Source organism: Arachis duranensis, chromosome 4 (genome assembly GCF_000817695.3).
Source record: "Arachis duranensis cultivar V14167 chromosome 4, aradu.V14167.gnm2.J7QH, whole genome shotgun sequence".
NCBI classification, from domain to species: domain Eukaryota; kingdom Viridiplantae; phylum Streptophyta; class Magnoliopsida; order Fabales; family Fabaceae; genus Arachis; species Arachis duranensis.
Genome location: NC_029775.3, coordinates 7,563,320 through 7,578,367, shown reverse-complemented (window position 1 = coordinate 7,578,367; position 15,048 = coordinate 7,563,320). Strand labels below are relative to the sequence as shown.

The 15,048-nt window shown below is 33.0% G+C and overlaps 2 protein-coding genes and 1 non-coding gene across 4 annotated transcripts; 2 read left to right on the top strand and 1 right to left on the bottom strand.

The window, feature by feature from the left end:
• The first annotated feature begins 697 nt into the window (after positions 1-697).
• On the top strand, positions 698-4,383 carry LOC107483111 (BTB/POZ domain and ankyrin repeat-containing protein NPR1). Its single transcript, XM_016103722.3, has 4 exons — positions 698-1,724; positions 2,630-3,395; positions 3,561-3,758; positions 3,860-4,383. The coding sequence occupies exons 1-4, from the start codon at positions 1,176-1,178 to the stop codon at positions 4,123-4,125; spliced, it is 1,779 nt and encodes a 592-aa protein (XP_015959208.1). The 5' UTR covers positions 698-1,175; the 3' UTR covers positions 4,126-4,383.
• A 355-nt stretch (positions 4,384-4,738) lies between these two features.
• Positions 4,739-4,810, bottom strand: TRNAP-AGG (transfer RNA proline (anticodon AGG)). The gene has a single exon. It is a non-coding gene; the product is annotated as a tRNA-Pro (tRNA).
• Positions 4,811-6,050: 1,240 nt separating this feature from the next.
• On the top strand, positions 6,051-10,805 carry LOC107483110 (putative E3 ubiquitin-protein ligase LIN). 2 transcript variants are annotated; one of them, XM_016103721.3, is made up of 8 exons: positions 6,061-6,351; positions 6,469-7,304; positions 7,451-7,586; positions 7,816-8,786; positions 8,895-9,042; positions 9,159-9,413; positions 9,804-10,113; positions 10,535-10,805. In XM_016103721.3, exons 1-8 carry the CDS (start codon positions 6,169-6,171, stop codon positions 10,654-10,656), a joined length of 2,961 nt encoding a protein of 986 aa, XP_015959207.1. In that variant the 5' UTR covers positions 6,061-6,168; the 3' UTR covers positions 10,657-10,805. The 2 variants fall into 2 exon arrangements, with proteins under 2 accessions (XP_052116019.1, XP_015959207.1); XM_052260059.1 differs by lacking the exons at positions 9,804-10,113; positions 10,535-10,805 and having other exon boundaries at positions 6,051-6,351; positions 9,127-9,159.
• Positions 10,806-15,048: the final 4,243 nt, after the last annotated feature.

The following is a 15,048-nucleotide window of genomic DNA, read 5'->3' as shown; positions in this document are numbered from 1 at the left end:
CGGCACCGTTTAACAAGAACCGGCCGGTTACCGGTTCGGTTCAACCGGCCGGTTTTCAACCAGTTCAGGGCTTTTATAGCGGTTTACAAATGAGCGGTTATTAGCATCGGACCGAACCGTATACATCGCCGGTTCCCGGTTTTCAGAACCTTGGTGTTACGTAGTACGTACTTACGTTCTTCTCTTTATCAATTTACGCAAACCACTCTTTCTTTCTTTCAATAGCGATGACGCAATCCAACCCCAGCTGGGGACGCTGACGTCACCTCTTTCGTCATCCAAACAACTTCACCCTCCTCTTCTCTCTCTCCTCTCTTCTCCTCTGACAACGATAAACGAACCTTCCAGGATGCTCTTCTTCCCTTTCTTTCCTCCATTGATGTGATGTGAACCCAATACTATTGCTTTTCTTCCCACTTTCATTCTCTCTTCTCTTTTCCCTCACTCGATTCTCATGCTTTGACTTCAACTAGTACCTTCTTTGTTTATTTTGTTCCGTCTTTTGCGCGCTGATTCCCTTTTGTCTCTGATTGGTTTTTCTGGGCTTGTCAAAGTTTGAACCTTTCTCTGATTTGGATGGATCTGGTGCCAGTTTCTCAGAATTTGGTCTTAATTAATTCTTATTTCTTACTTTAGCCAGTATATTATGCATTCATCTGACAGAGCACCTCTTCTCTTTTTTTTCTTTTTTTTTTTTTTTTTTTTTTTTTTGGTTGTTTGTTTGATTTATGCTATTTTGGTTGCGCTGGAAATACAAAAAGGGGGTTTCTATTATCTTTGAAGGAAAATTGGTTGGGGGTGTACTCCTGTTCTCAGTTGAGGGTTGACTATTGTCAACTTACCTTCAAAAAGAGTGATTTGAGTTGAAGTGCGTACTTCCTTTTCATACAGTTTTGTTGTGAGTGGTTTGGATGTCATGTTTTTTTGTGACATAAGATTTTGCAGCTAACACTTGTTCAGATTAGCATATATGGTTTCTATTTATAGGTTGCTTTTTGTTTTCATTAGGTCTCTGCTGGAAATTCAAGACCTTATTTATCACACCAATATCCGTCTAATTAGTAGTTAGAGAAGTTTTGGGGAATCTATCTCAGAGAGAAATTTGAGTTTTTGGTTTCTGCAATCATAAGAGATGTTCTAGCCTGCTAGGGACAATTAGGTTCTCGGGTTTAAGAATGGCTAATTCAGCTGAACCCTCTTCGTCTTTGAGCTTTACATCGTCTTCGCACTTATCGAATGGCTCTGTTAGCCACAACATATGTCCCTCCTTCGGTGCTGATCCTGGACATAATCTTGATGTTATCAGTTTGAGTAAGCTTAGCTCCAGTTTGGAGCAGCTTTTGATTGATCCTGCTTGTGACTATAGTGATGCCGAGATCATTGTGGAAGAAATTCCGGTCGGTGTTCATCGATGCATTCTGGCCTCTAGAAGTAAGTTCTTCCATGAATTGTTCAAGAGTGAAAAAGGATCTTCAGATAAAGAAGGGAAATTGAAGTACTCCATGAGTGATTTATTGCCTTACGGCAATGTTGGATACGAAGCTTTTCAAATTTTCCTTGGTTATGTGTATACCGGTAAACTCAAGCCTTCTCCAATGGAGGTGTCAACATGTGTTGACAATGTGTGTGCACATGCTGCTTGTAGACCTGCAATTAACTTTGCTGTGGAGTTGATGTATGCATCTTCCATTTTTCAAATACCGGAGCTGGTATCACTTTTCCAGGTAAATATTCTATCTATGATGATATTGATATAAGAAAACATCAAACGTTATGGACTATACATTTCAGTTAACTAAGTGATTTCCCATTTAATTAATCCATTCTATAAGATTCAACTTTTGTTTTCAAGTACATAACACAACCATTCCCTTATATCCGAATTTGAGATCGGCTATGTAAAAGATTTGCAATAGACTTTGACAAAGTTGAGCTATTGTAATGGATATTTACCAACTTCTCTACTCTACTTGTTTGTGGATTCATTTAGAGAACTAGAGTTAAGAGGTTTATAAAAAGAATTAGTAGTAGATTTTATCTTCTAGAGTCGTGTTATCGGCCAGGCTATAACCATAGTTCTCAATAAGAATTAAGATTCATTGGATTTCTCAGAACACATGAATTGATTATTGAGATTTATTTAATTTCCTCACAGCTAATACGATTGAATTTGGACTATCTAAAGTGAGGAAGTTGGTAAAGTGAAGGATTAATCACCATTGATTTGTAACTTCCATGAAATGTGTGCCCCACTATCTTAATTTAAGAGTGATTATCTCTTTACCACTTTATCAACTTCCTCACTTTAGAGGATCTTGATCCAATACGATTAACCTATCTTTAGTTAGGCCTAACTTTCAGATTTTTTTCTTTCTGAGGGAATATAAAATTAACTTTATAATTGACTTACCAAATATATCACTTTGTTTAGGCGCATGCCTTGTACCGGCATCTTATGCATAGGCCCCGAGTATTGTCATCCTTAGCTTTTCCAGGGTACTGAATAACTGGACATCACATGTTTTGGTAATGCATGGGAAAATACTTGTAAAGCATCTAAACTAATAACGATTTGTGTCTTATCATGCTAACGGATCGAGGAGCTAATTAATACTTTGGATTATGGCAGCGACGTCTTCTTAACTTTGTAGGGAAGGCTCTTGTGGAAGATGTCATCCCAATCCTCATGGTTGCTTTCCATTGTAAATTGAATCAGCTTGTCACTCAGTGTGTCGACAGGGTGGTACGCTCAGACATTGACCAGATCTCAATCGAGAAGGAGCTTCCCTATGAGCTCGTGGAAAAGGTTAAGTTGCTCCGCCAAAACCAACAGCAAGATATGGAAACCGATGCTTCTGTAGATGTTCCTGTAGTTGATCCTTTGTGTCTAAAACGGATCACTAGAATACATAAAGCATTGGACTCGGATGATGTTGAGCTTGTTAAACTTCTTTTAAACGAGTCAGACATTACATTAGATAAAGCCAATGCTCTCCATTATGCTACAGCATACTGTGATCCCAAGGTTGTTTCTGAGGTACTTAGTTTGGGTCTGGCTGATGTAAATCTTCGGAATTCTCGGGGGTACTCGGTGCTTCATATAGCCGCCATGCGTAAAGAACCTTCTATTATAGTATCACTTCTCTCAAAAGGAGCTTGTGCATCGGATTTGACTTCGGATGGCCAGAGTGCTGTTAGTATTTGCAGGAGGTTGACAAGGCCAAAGGATTATCATGCGAAAACAGAACAGGGGAAGGAGACAAACAAAGATAGAATATGCATCGATGTTCTTGAAAGAGAAATGAGAAGGAATCCATTGGCTGGGGATGCTACAACTTCTTCCCATACAATGGCCGACGATCTACACATGAAGCTACTATACCTGGAGAACAGAGGTATCCATTGATGTTCTTCCATCTTGATGCTGCTTATTGAATTCTCATAGGAGATTCGATATATTGTTTTTAAATACTTTGAATCATGTTTTAACTGATTTTGTTATGTTTTCATGGGTTATTTTATGCTCAAACCATCATATTAAGTATTGCTGCTTTGTGCAGTGGCATTTGCAAGATTGTTCTTCCCTTCAGAAGCAAAACTAGCCATGGACATCGCTCATGCAGAGACAACTTCCGAGTTTGCTGGTCTTTCTGCTTCGAAAGGTTCAAATGGCAACCTAAGGGAAGTAGATCTCAACGAGACACCGATCGTGCAAAACAAAAGACTTCTTTCTAGGATGGAAGCCCTTATGAAAACAGGTAGGAACTATCTTAAGATAATTTTTTGATTTGATGTAACCGTTGATGTGTTCCAATAACAAGTCTAATGTCGAAGATCTTTTACCTTTTTGTGGTGGCAGTCGAGATGGGAAGGCGCTACTTTCCGCATTGCTCGGAAGTACTGGATAAGTTCATGGAGGATGACCTCCCCGACTTGTTCTACCTCGAGAAGGGAACCCAAGAAGAGCAGCGAATCAAGAGAACGCGCTTCATGGAGCTCAAAGACGATGTCCACAAGGCTTTCACCAAGGACAAGGCCGAGTTTAGCCGCTCCGGAATTTCGTCCTCTTCATCCTCATCATCCCTCAGAGATTCTGTACATTACAACAAGGCTAGAAAAGTGTGAACTGTGAAATATAGCATAGCTTCTTCATTTTCTTTTTTGGTTTCTGACTTCACATATTATAATATATAGTGCAAATTTTAGAGGTTGATGCATGCTCCCCAACCAAGTCATATGTAAAATTGTAATAGCAGGAAGGAAAGTTGATCCTTTACAAAGTGGTGTTTTTGACAAAAATAATTTCCTTTCCCTTCTTCCAATTTGTGACAAATTTACAGTATAAATTTTGTTACAGATGAAGTATATAGGATCTATCATTAATTAGGTGCAGTCTATTAATTGTATGGTTATTTTACTCGTAAAATGTGATTTTGCAAGAAAATAGATGAATTATGCAATAAGTAATATTCACTTTTTTCCTTTTCTTTTTTTCATGCTAAATAGTATGTGAATCTAGATTTTAACTTGTATGTGCTACTTACATTAGTGAAAATATTATATGATATCTGCAGAAAATATGCATGGTTTTCTAAATAAAACATTTTTACATCTAATCATATTGAATTTTTCAAATGATCATTCTTGCAGTTATTTTTGCTTTACAAAATTGAACTCATGTTAATATCATAGCAAAAATTAAACTCGTATAAATATCATGCATTAAATTTAAATAGAAGGGGCATTCCGAGAATTGAACTCGGGACCTCTCGCACCCTAAGCGAGAATCATACCACTAGACCAAATGCCCATGTTTACTTATAAAGTCACTTTTTAAATAAAAATTTTATATATATATATATGATGATTTTAGCTGGAGATAAATAATCCCATGTTGGCAGACAATTTTTGTAGTTATTATAAGCTTTTCATCGTGATTCGTGTGTTTTTTTATGTTATATAAGACTGACCGGAAAAAAAGTGAGGTTTTTTTTTAGTAATGAAAAGCTTTCATGATCACAAGAGATACGCGCAGAAAGTAAAGTTGAATCAAATTTTATATGAAAACTCCATTAATTGAAGAGTGATATCAATATGGTTTGCATGTCGACAAGCATATGAAACAAGCATTTTTCACACCAAATCATATAAAGAACTGTTCAATAATCAATTGTACGTTCTGTTCTATAAAAAGCTCTGTTTCTTCATTATAAAATGACAAATAGACAATCAAAGTACACCTTTTTAAATAGTAAAATACACTTTTATGCATGGACTAGTAATATTTGAAATTTATTATTAAATTATTAATTTATCATTTTACTATTTTCTCTATTCATAAACTAAATTATTCATCTTTAAATTAAGTTAATTTCAAATTTCTTAAAATTATAATAAATTCAGTATTATATTTTATATGAAAAAATTTTAAAATTTGAGTTCAGTATCAGAATCCCTACGACCAGGACCAATAGAAAGAATAATTACTGTATTCCAATTATAAAAAAGTTTTTGGAAAGAGAATACAGAAAGTAACTATTTATTGACTTATTGTTGAATAAAGCGTGGGTTCTACGTACACTAGGACCTATATACCACATATAATAATGGAAAGTAGATAGATTTTAATTTGATGTAAAATATTTGGTAAAATCATTTAATTATATATGTTCTTTTAAATAATATGTGATTAATATAAAAATATATTTTTTAATTTGATGTTATGTGATTTAACATACATGTAAAATTATTTTACATTGATAGCCCATTAAAATTAAATTATAATAATTATCTATTTTTAGTGACAAAATAAAAGTACATTTTTGTATGCAGATTAAAATATGAATGCAAGTGAGTGTTTTTATATAAGATGTGGCAGCAATTTCACTGGCTGAAGATGTTGGTCCAAAAAGTTGTTTTGGCATTTTACATTAGAGTACCTCAAAAATTAAAAATTAAAAAAATAAAATAAGTTATGGTTTGAAAAATAGAATCACCATGCAGCATTCACCATTCACAATTCACCAAACCCAACCCTTTTTCTTTGTCTTCATCACTGTTACCCTCTATTCTTCTATCTATTCTTCTATCTAATAATCTAGCTGTCTTTCTGTGTTATCTTTTTTATTGGTTTCTTTCTTCTGAGTCCTAAGAATATAAAGAAAGAAAATGTCATCATTGAAAAACCATAATAATAATAATAATTGGCATTCACCAATGGCTTCTTCATTTGCTGAACTTCTTCCCTCAGATGATGGAGCCTCATACAAGAAGAAGCTATCACTTCCTTCATATATATGTCATGATCCTAGAAGTGTTGCTTCATCAAAGCACAAGTCAGAGAAATCCACTGTAAGAAGATATGATATCATATGATACCATAAATGCTTCGTTTTTATTCGTGTATGCATATTGTTTGCATAAATGCTTCAAATACTACTATTATATTTAATACTCTTACTTGCATAGGTAAGAAGTGGCTCTTCTTCATCTCAGTTCAAGAGGCCTGGTTCAGCTTCTGAGAGATCAAACTCTAGGTCTCTGGTGGCAGCAGATTCAAGAATGGATGAAGTTGCTATTGGAGCAGTGATGAAAATCCTCAGTGGCTACATTGGAAGATATGTAAAAGATGAACTTTTCAGGAGAAAAATCAGGGAAAGATGCAGTTCTGTGATGGAGAGAAGAAGAGAGGACTCAAATGATGAGGTTTTTGAGAATTTGGAAATGGGCATGGGGAAAGTTGATAAATTGGTAGAAGATCATGGAAGAATGAGGCAAGTTATGTTGATCAAAAGCTTGAAGAATTCCATTGAGATATTAACCATAATAGTTGCTTCCTCTTTGAATGCTAAAGATTCTCATCTTTCTGCTTGTGCTCAAATTTACTTGGCAATAGCTTATAAGATGTTGAAGAAAGAGAGAGTTTCCTCAAAGCATTTACTTCAAGTGTTTTGTGATTCTCCAAGTATGGCTAGAACATATCTGATTCCTGATCTTTGGGAGCACTTGTTTCTTCCCCATCTTCTCCATCTCAAAATTTGGTATAACAAGGAGATTGAGTCTCTTTCAAATGAAGATCATGGTGATAACAAAAGGAAAATGAAGGTGTTGAGCAAAGTCTACAATGAAAAAATGGATGCTGGAACTAGTCTCTTTGCTTTGTACTATAAGCAATGGCTGAAAGTTGGGGCCACAGAGCCTCCTCTTCCTGTTGTATCATTGCCATCAATGCCAAGTTGCAGATCATCATCAAGAAGAAAATCTTCAGATTCTTTGGTTTCAAATTCCTCAATCAATCCAAACTTGTAAGTGATTTGAATTACTTATTCTTCCGAATTTCGTATATTCGTAACTAAATGTATCTGGATACTACTTGTTTCCAAATTCATTGAGTTATGAATATTTCAAATTTTTAAAATGACAAATATTATGTTTCGGTTCTCTTCAACAGATATAAGGCAGTGTTTGGCCCCAAACTGGAGCAGCAACCTACTGGTCCGGATGAACAAAAAGGAGCCATTGTAATTTATAAGGGCTCAGAGATTAATGATAAAATTTATGGAGATGAATACAGGAGTTCATCTCAGGTTAGTTGTTTCTTTCCTTTATTTCACAGATGAAAATTTTCTTATTTACTCCCTTCATTCCACAATATCTGTCACTTATAGAAATCTGTTTATTCATAATCAGTTGTGTCCAGATATGATTGATTTATGAATGTATCAAATTTCTAAAGTGAACGATAATGCAAAACAGAAGGAGTATACTGTAGAATTGATGTCTTGATACATGATTCTATTTTCTTGCTGTTGTCAGAGAGAAAGAGATGTATATATGGGAAGATCATCAATCCAAGTTGACAAGAATCATGGTCAATTATGGCCCGAGTCGCAGAGATTGGACTATTTCCAGTGCTTTTCTTGCAGGAACATACCTACAGAAGGATTGGAAAACAGCAGCTACAGATCCAAGAACATTGCTTCAATCAGAAGGGGAGGAATAAATTCTCTTTCAAGTGATTTGGTTGGAGCTATTGCAATTATATGTTCATCTGATATCCTAAGTGAATGCGAATCGGCTATTCGTGTGGTTACCTCAGCTTGGTTGAGGTCTCCTGGTGATCCGCTCATTGTAGAAGCATTAACACAACATAGTGTAGTTGAAGCTATGTTAGAGGTGCTATTTGCCTCATCTGAAGATGAAATTCTAGAATTGATTATATCAATTTTAGCTGAATTAGTAGCAAGGAGCGACGCGATTCGACAAATTATACTGAACTCTGATCCACAACTAGAATTGTTTGTGAAACTTCTGAGAAGCACTAGTCTGTTTCTGAAAGCCGCGGTTCTGCTTTATCTATCAAAGCCGCAGGCAAAACAAATGTTATCATCAGAATGGGTGCCATTAGTACTTAGAGTGTTGGAGTTTGGAGACAAACTGCAGACCCTTTTCACAGTGCAATGCAGTCCTCAAGTTGCAGCATTTTACTTTCTTGATCAACTTCTCACCGGTTTCAATGAAGATAAGAATCTGGAGAATGCAAGGCAAGTTCTTTCACTTGGGGGATTGACACTGCTTATGAGAAGAATTGAAGATGGAGAGATTCATGAAAGAAACAAAGCTGCTTTGATAATTTCCTGTTGTATACAAGCTGAAGGAAGCTGTAGATGCTTCTTAGCTGATAATATAAACAAGACATCTTTGCTAGAACTCATTGTTCTTGGAAACAAACAAAGTTCAAGCGCTTTCGCCTTTTCCGTGTTAGTTGAGTTGCTCTGCCTAGATAGGTATGTCTTGTTCTTCTATCATTTCTTGCTTACAAAATCAGCAGAATTTTAAACAAATCTGTTTTCAACATTAAGAAAAATGATGATAATCTTTTAAAACAATACCAGAAGAATGAAGGTTTTGAACTTCTTGAAAGGGCTTAAAGATGGATGGAGTGGATTAAACATCATGCACTTTGTATACATTTACCTCAAGAAAGCTCCACCTGAAGAATGCCCTTTAGTTGCAGTGATAATATTGCTGCTTGATCTTATGGTAACTCTTCCTACAATTTTTTTTTTAACTCCATTCATAACCATATTAGTCTATATTGAACTTACTTCAATGAATATGTTGAAGAGTTCACAAATGCAGTAGCAGTTGTGTTGCAGGAAGATCCTTTCAAAAGTAGCTTATACAGAGCAGAAGCAATTGAGGCACTTATATCTGCTTTAAATTGCCAAACATGCAACGATAGAGTTCAAGATCAATCATCCAGAGCTTTACACTTACTTGGAGGCCACTTTTCCTACACAGGAGAATCACTATTGGAAAAATCACTTTTACATAAAGCAGGTTTTAGGGAGATTTGCTTAGAAGATTCCTTCGTCGCCAAGGGAATCTTCGTTTATGATTCGATTCACAAGGTAATCTTTGGTTAAATGTTACAATTATGTATCATGTCAGGGACTTGTTTCTGTTCTTAAATAACTGTTCACTTTGAAAAATCAATATATCTGGACATAATTAGGCTTTGTTTGAAAAAATATTTTTGTCTAGACAAATTTTGTCTAATTTTCTGTCTATTCAAAAGCTCGAAACAATGAAAGAGACTCAACTTTTCTATCTCGTCCTTGTCTCCTGTATCTGTATTTTCTGTCTTGAAACACTTACCATACGCAACAGAACATAAGTGCTGGTTAAGTGCTGGCCAGAATTTAACAAAAGTGCTGGCCCCTTAGCACTCCTCTATTGTTGTTTCTCCATTCAAGCCCTTCAAAGTATTGATTGGTTGTGTGTTTGCATGATTGTTATAGAACAAGGAGGAAGAAGAAATTGAGAGTTGGCAACAAAAAGTAGGTTGTGTGTTGTTAAAATGTGGAAACAAGAAGTTGATATCAGCACTTGGAGAATGCATGGCAAATGGAACACCAAGTGTAGCAAGAGCAAGCCTTATAACTATTTCATGGATGAGCAGCTACCTCCACTTGGTTGAAGATAAAAGGTTGCCACCAATGGCTTTCTCAATCTTAACCCCACACTTGATACAATCCTTGAATCATGACAAAGATGTTGAGGAAAGAGTTCTAGCTTCATATTCATTGCTTTGCCTCATTAAAAATTCAGGTAATTAATATCTTATACAAAGATCTATTTAATTATATAAAATATTTTTCATTTGTGATTTAATTTGTACTAAAGACAAAAGGAATATTAGTTAGATGCCAATTTCAATGCATAACTAATAAACTCATTATTAATTATTTCCTCCAAAGGTGCAATGCCAAACTTTAACTTTTGTCCTGAAAGTATATATAATTGTCTTACTCATGTCTCAAACTTAAGATTTGACATATCACAGAGCACATCCCAATAATGTTTTTTTTTTTTGTTGGGAAAAAAAATGGGTCTAGATCAGATTCTTATTTTAAATTTGAATGGCTATGTTACACTACATCAATGTATTCCTGTACTATGACTCTATATTATATATTCAATTTTTTATTAATTTATTAGTCCTTATTTTTGACACATTATTATTTTGTAGGATTCCTTCCATCGTTGGATAAAGACTCACTAAGACACCTCAAAAATCTCTCCCTAGTGACATGGACTGCCAATGAACTCATCTCAATCTTCTCAAAAGGGAGCTTGCATTCAAGACAATAATAATATTATTATTATGACATAATTTTTTTTTTTATCATTTTCAAATGCTTATTGTAATCAAATCAATCTCACCCTTGAGTTTTGTATAGTTAGTTGACTATTTATTTAACGTGTGATTTAAATTAATCAATCATTAATTAAAATGATGCAACATAATATAATTTTAGAAATATGTTAAATTAATACTTTTTAAATTTACCAGGGTTAATACTCATTCGTTTCTAGAAGATCACGCGTTCTTCATTTTTGTCTCTGAATGATTTTTTTTTAAATCACATTCGTCCTTCTATTAACCTTTTCACGCTGCCGTTAACGATTTGCTGACCTAGAACGTGAAGTAACAGCACAACCTACCAAATGACGTCGTTTTGCCCTTTAAAAGTGTGTAAGTTGTCAAACGCCACCGTTTTAAAAGTAGAGAGTGTAAAAACGGTGGAGTTTGACAACTTACACACTCTTAAAGGGCAAAACGACGTCGTTTGGTAAGTTGTGCTACCACTTCACGTTTTAAATCAATAAATTTTTAACGGCAGTATGAAGATATTAGTAAGAGAACAAACATGATTTAAAAAAAATAATTCAGAGATTAATTTGATTAAAAATTTTATTTAAAGACAAAAATAAAAAACATGTGATCTAAAAACGAATTTGAATATTAAATCAAATTAACCATAATGGGATACTATCATTTCATGATTTGGAATGCTTGTTTAGGCAAAGAAAGAAACTAGAAAGAAAACAAAATAGAGGGTAGAAAGGGACAGTGAAACAAGAATTCAGTAATAATAGAACATGTCGAATTTAGTAGCTTCATATCTTGATGTCAATATTATTACCATAGTTTCTAGATTACAAAAATTTGTACTAATGTAATAATAATGTTACACTGTCCCTTTATTTTCACTCCCCTAAAACAGAAAGGAATGAGGAAAGGTGATAGAAGACAAAAGGGAAACTTCAATGTTTTTTTATTTTATTTTATTTATTTATTTTCATTGTCACATGGATATCAACTTATTATCTGTTACGTGGTCCTGCATGTGCAGCTGTTTGGTCGAGATTGTGACAGCGTGAACATCCACCACTTCATCATGCATACAATTAATTAAACAGAATTTATTGGATAAATAAAAAATAAAAAATCTTCATTTTCTTTCTTGTTTATTGTCAACAATAGAAGACGAACTGTATGTAACTGGCAATTTGAGGCCTCATAATTGAAGAGGCAACTTGTGGTCGATTGTGTTTAGTTTTTTATTTTTAAAATTTTATAAAACAATAATAATAAAAATAATAAAATAAAAATACAAATTAAACATATTTTATTTTTTTCCCTTTAATAATACTGCCAGTTTGGCATTAATTCATTATTACTAATTGAGTGATTACTTATGAGTAATGACACATTTCTATTAATCTAGCTACTATTCTGTTTATTAAATAATAAGGGTTTATCTAACCTTTGTTCTAAGAGTATATATTAAATTTATNAATAATAATAATAATAATAATAATAATAATAATAATAATAATAATTTGTAATATCTCCTATAATTTGCTTAAAAGAAGTAAACAAAAAGTTCCAACGATATCAATTAGAGTTATTATATTACCAAAAATGTGATATCTTCAATTGAATGGTTACTTCATTCAATAGAATAAATTAAAGTTGTAGTAGCTAGTACTACTACTATATTAGTAGCAATGCTAGTATATTATTCTTGAATTATGTTGCCCTTGCCCTCATGAAGAGGACAACTTAAATATACCATATGCATTTTGAATAATTTAACAATATATAGTGATATTAATTTAGTGTTACCCACCTCTTAAAGGGCACTAGTGTCTAGTGTGTAGTGTATAGGTACCTCAGTGATTTCATTGTCCAATAAGTCAATAACTTATCTCTCCATGCATCATGCATGCAATGCTTTCATAATTGTTGATAACCCCATCTATATCATCCTCAACCCTTCATCCAATACCTAAGGGGGGACCTCCCTCTCCCTCTCTCTCTCTCTTCAACATGCAAATTCCTTAAATAAATATAAAATGTAATGTATTACTTTTTTTATGAGGTATTTCATCTCTCTAATAAAAAAATTACGCAAATATTAATTATGTTGCAATTTTATAAGTAATACATACGAAAATAGAAGAGAGAATTTTGTTTTATATAATAAAAAAGCTAAAATTTAAAATATGATTATTTGCTATTTGACCAATTTTATACTGTTATTAAATAATATATATTAAACTGATAAAATACTTGGTTCTAATAATTAAATTAAACCAGTCAATTTAATTAAATTAAGGGTTACGTATGATTTTGGTTCTTAAAATATAGGTCAAAAATTTTTTTCGTCTCTAACCTGTTTTTGCGTATTAAATCGTTCTTAAGGTTCAACGTAGTTTTAAAATCGTCTTTTTGACATAAATTTTAAAATTCAGGACTAATTAAATTATCCCTAGAAAAAGTTATTTAAAAAAGCCATTAATAGAAAAAAACCACAAAAAAGTTATTAATGGAGTACCAACAATAACAATACACAATACACAATATTCATCAACACAATATACAAATTCAAGAACAACAACAACATCATTTATTGCAATCTAATATTTCAAATTCAACAACAACATAGAAGGGAAGAAGAGGATGAGATTTAAAACTGTTTGCGGAGGAGAAGCATGTTCATGAGCTGACGCATAGTGGAGACGACGTTGTGAAGAAGACAGAGTTACTGTCGCTGCTGCTCCTCATTGTCGCTATTCCACGGTCATCGTTGTCCTTTTCTGTGTTTGTTTCTGGTTCTGTTTTTTCTGTTTTTGCTTTTGATAAAGAAGAGATGATGCTATAATGAAAAAAAAGAAGACGAAGAGAATGGTAATTTGGTTCAAAAGACGATTTTAAAATTACTTTAAAATTTAGGGACGATTTTGTATAAAAAATATTGAAAACAAAAAAAAATTTAGCCTATATCTTAAGAACTAAAATTGTATTTAACCCTTAAATTAATCAAAATAAAATTGATCATTGAATCAATCTAATTCGAGTAAAAAATCAATTTAATAGTAAATTAATTTAAAATAATAAAATACAAAAAAACTATTTAAAAAATATATTATACATAAATATATTATTTTATTATATTCGATTTAATTTTAATTAGATTTCGAGTGAGTTTTTAAACATTTAGATATCTAATTCTCCTGAATCCACGGTCGGTTTGATTTTCACCTTGCTTAAAATAATGAATTTTACAACTAATTCAATTAAAAAACCATATATATGAGTGTAAATAATGTACGTGTATTGTGTAATAATGGTTGGTTTGGAAAAAAGGTTGGCAGAAGAGACTTGACAAAAATTTTAAGGATTTTTTTCCCCATTGTCCTTTTGCGGATTCCCAAGATAACAGTAAATTAAATTAAAGTGTGTCAAAGCTCAAAATTTAAAGCAACTACTACTTCATCTCCATGACTCCATGGTCCCTATACTCCTCTCTATCTTCTCTGGGCTGTTCACGTGCCACTATCTCTTCTATGCACTTTACTTACGTACCAAATAATAATGTTATGCACCACTATTTTAGAATCTTTGTTGTATCATATTGCCGGTTTATATTACATTACATTACACTAGATATGTATGTTACTTACCACTATAAATATATATCTAATAATGAAGTTGAAAATTATTGTATATATATAACTGTTTGTGATGAAACATGTAGTTGGAATTTTATATGTGCAGAAGAATTTGGCTGCTAATAGAAGAGAATCTGGCCAGGGACCACACGACCACAATTCCAATCGTTAAGACACAGACATTCGTGAAAGATGAAAACCAAGTATGAATATAAAAAATATACGTAAATTTAAAAACTCAAATGTAAAAAGATTCCTTTGAATACTTGCATAATGCTGCACGCTTGTTTATATATGGTAAGTGAATTATACACTAGTGTTGGGCCATTTTAGGGTTTTTGTATAGTGTCTTATGTGATGCTAAGAGATTGTAATTTTTAGAAAAAGATAAGGAATTTTCTGTTATATTTAACGAATTACTTTATTGTTGGTGGAAGTTAATATTGCATATACCAACAATTCAAGAGTTACCATGAGTCCCACTAGACCCTGAATAAGTGTGTTCTTTTCCTTGAATAAGGTTTCAATCCAATTTGTTTGCTTAGAAGAGGACACAACATACAAATAAAACAAAAGTTGTATTTAGATTTTTGTTTCTAAATTCTAATATAGATTTGCAAAAGTAAAAATTTGTCATCTACTACTTTATCATCTAATCTAATTATTAGTTAAAGTTATTTTCTAACAAAAACATTCTTTTAAATTGGATCATTGATATAACCGAGATAGTGTAGATTCTTC

Bases quoted from the DNA above. Each gene is read 5' to 3' on its own strand.
- LOC107483110 (XM_016103721.3), top strand. From the start codon at position 6,169: ATGTCATCATTGAAAAACCATAATAATAATAATAATTGGCATTCACCA. The intron at 7,305-7,450 runs GTAAGTGATTTG...TCTCTTCAACAG, and splicing joins TCCTCAATCAATCCAAACTT to ATATAAGGCAGTGTTTGGCC. The intron at 9,414-9,803 runs GTAATCTTTGGT...TGATTGTTATAG, and splicing joins TTTATGATTCGATTCACAAG to AACAAGGAGGAAGAAGAAAT.
- LOC107483111 (XM_016103722.3), top strand. From the start codon at position 1,176: ATGGCTAATTCAGCTGAACCCTCTTCGTCTTTGAGCTTTACATCGTCT. The intron at 1,725-2,629 runs GTAAATATTCTA...GGATTATGGCAG, and splicing joins AGCTGGTATCACTTTTCCAG to CGACGTCTTCTTAACTTTGT. The intron at 3,396-3,560 runs GTATCCATTGAT...TGCTTTGTGCAG, and splicing joins ACTATACCTGGAGAACAGAG to TGGCATTTGCAAGATTGTTC.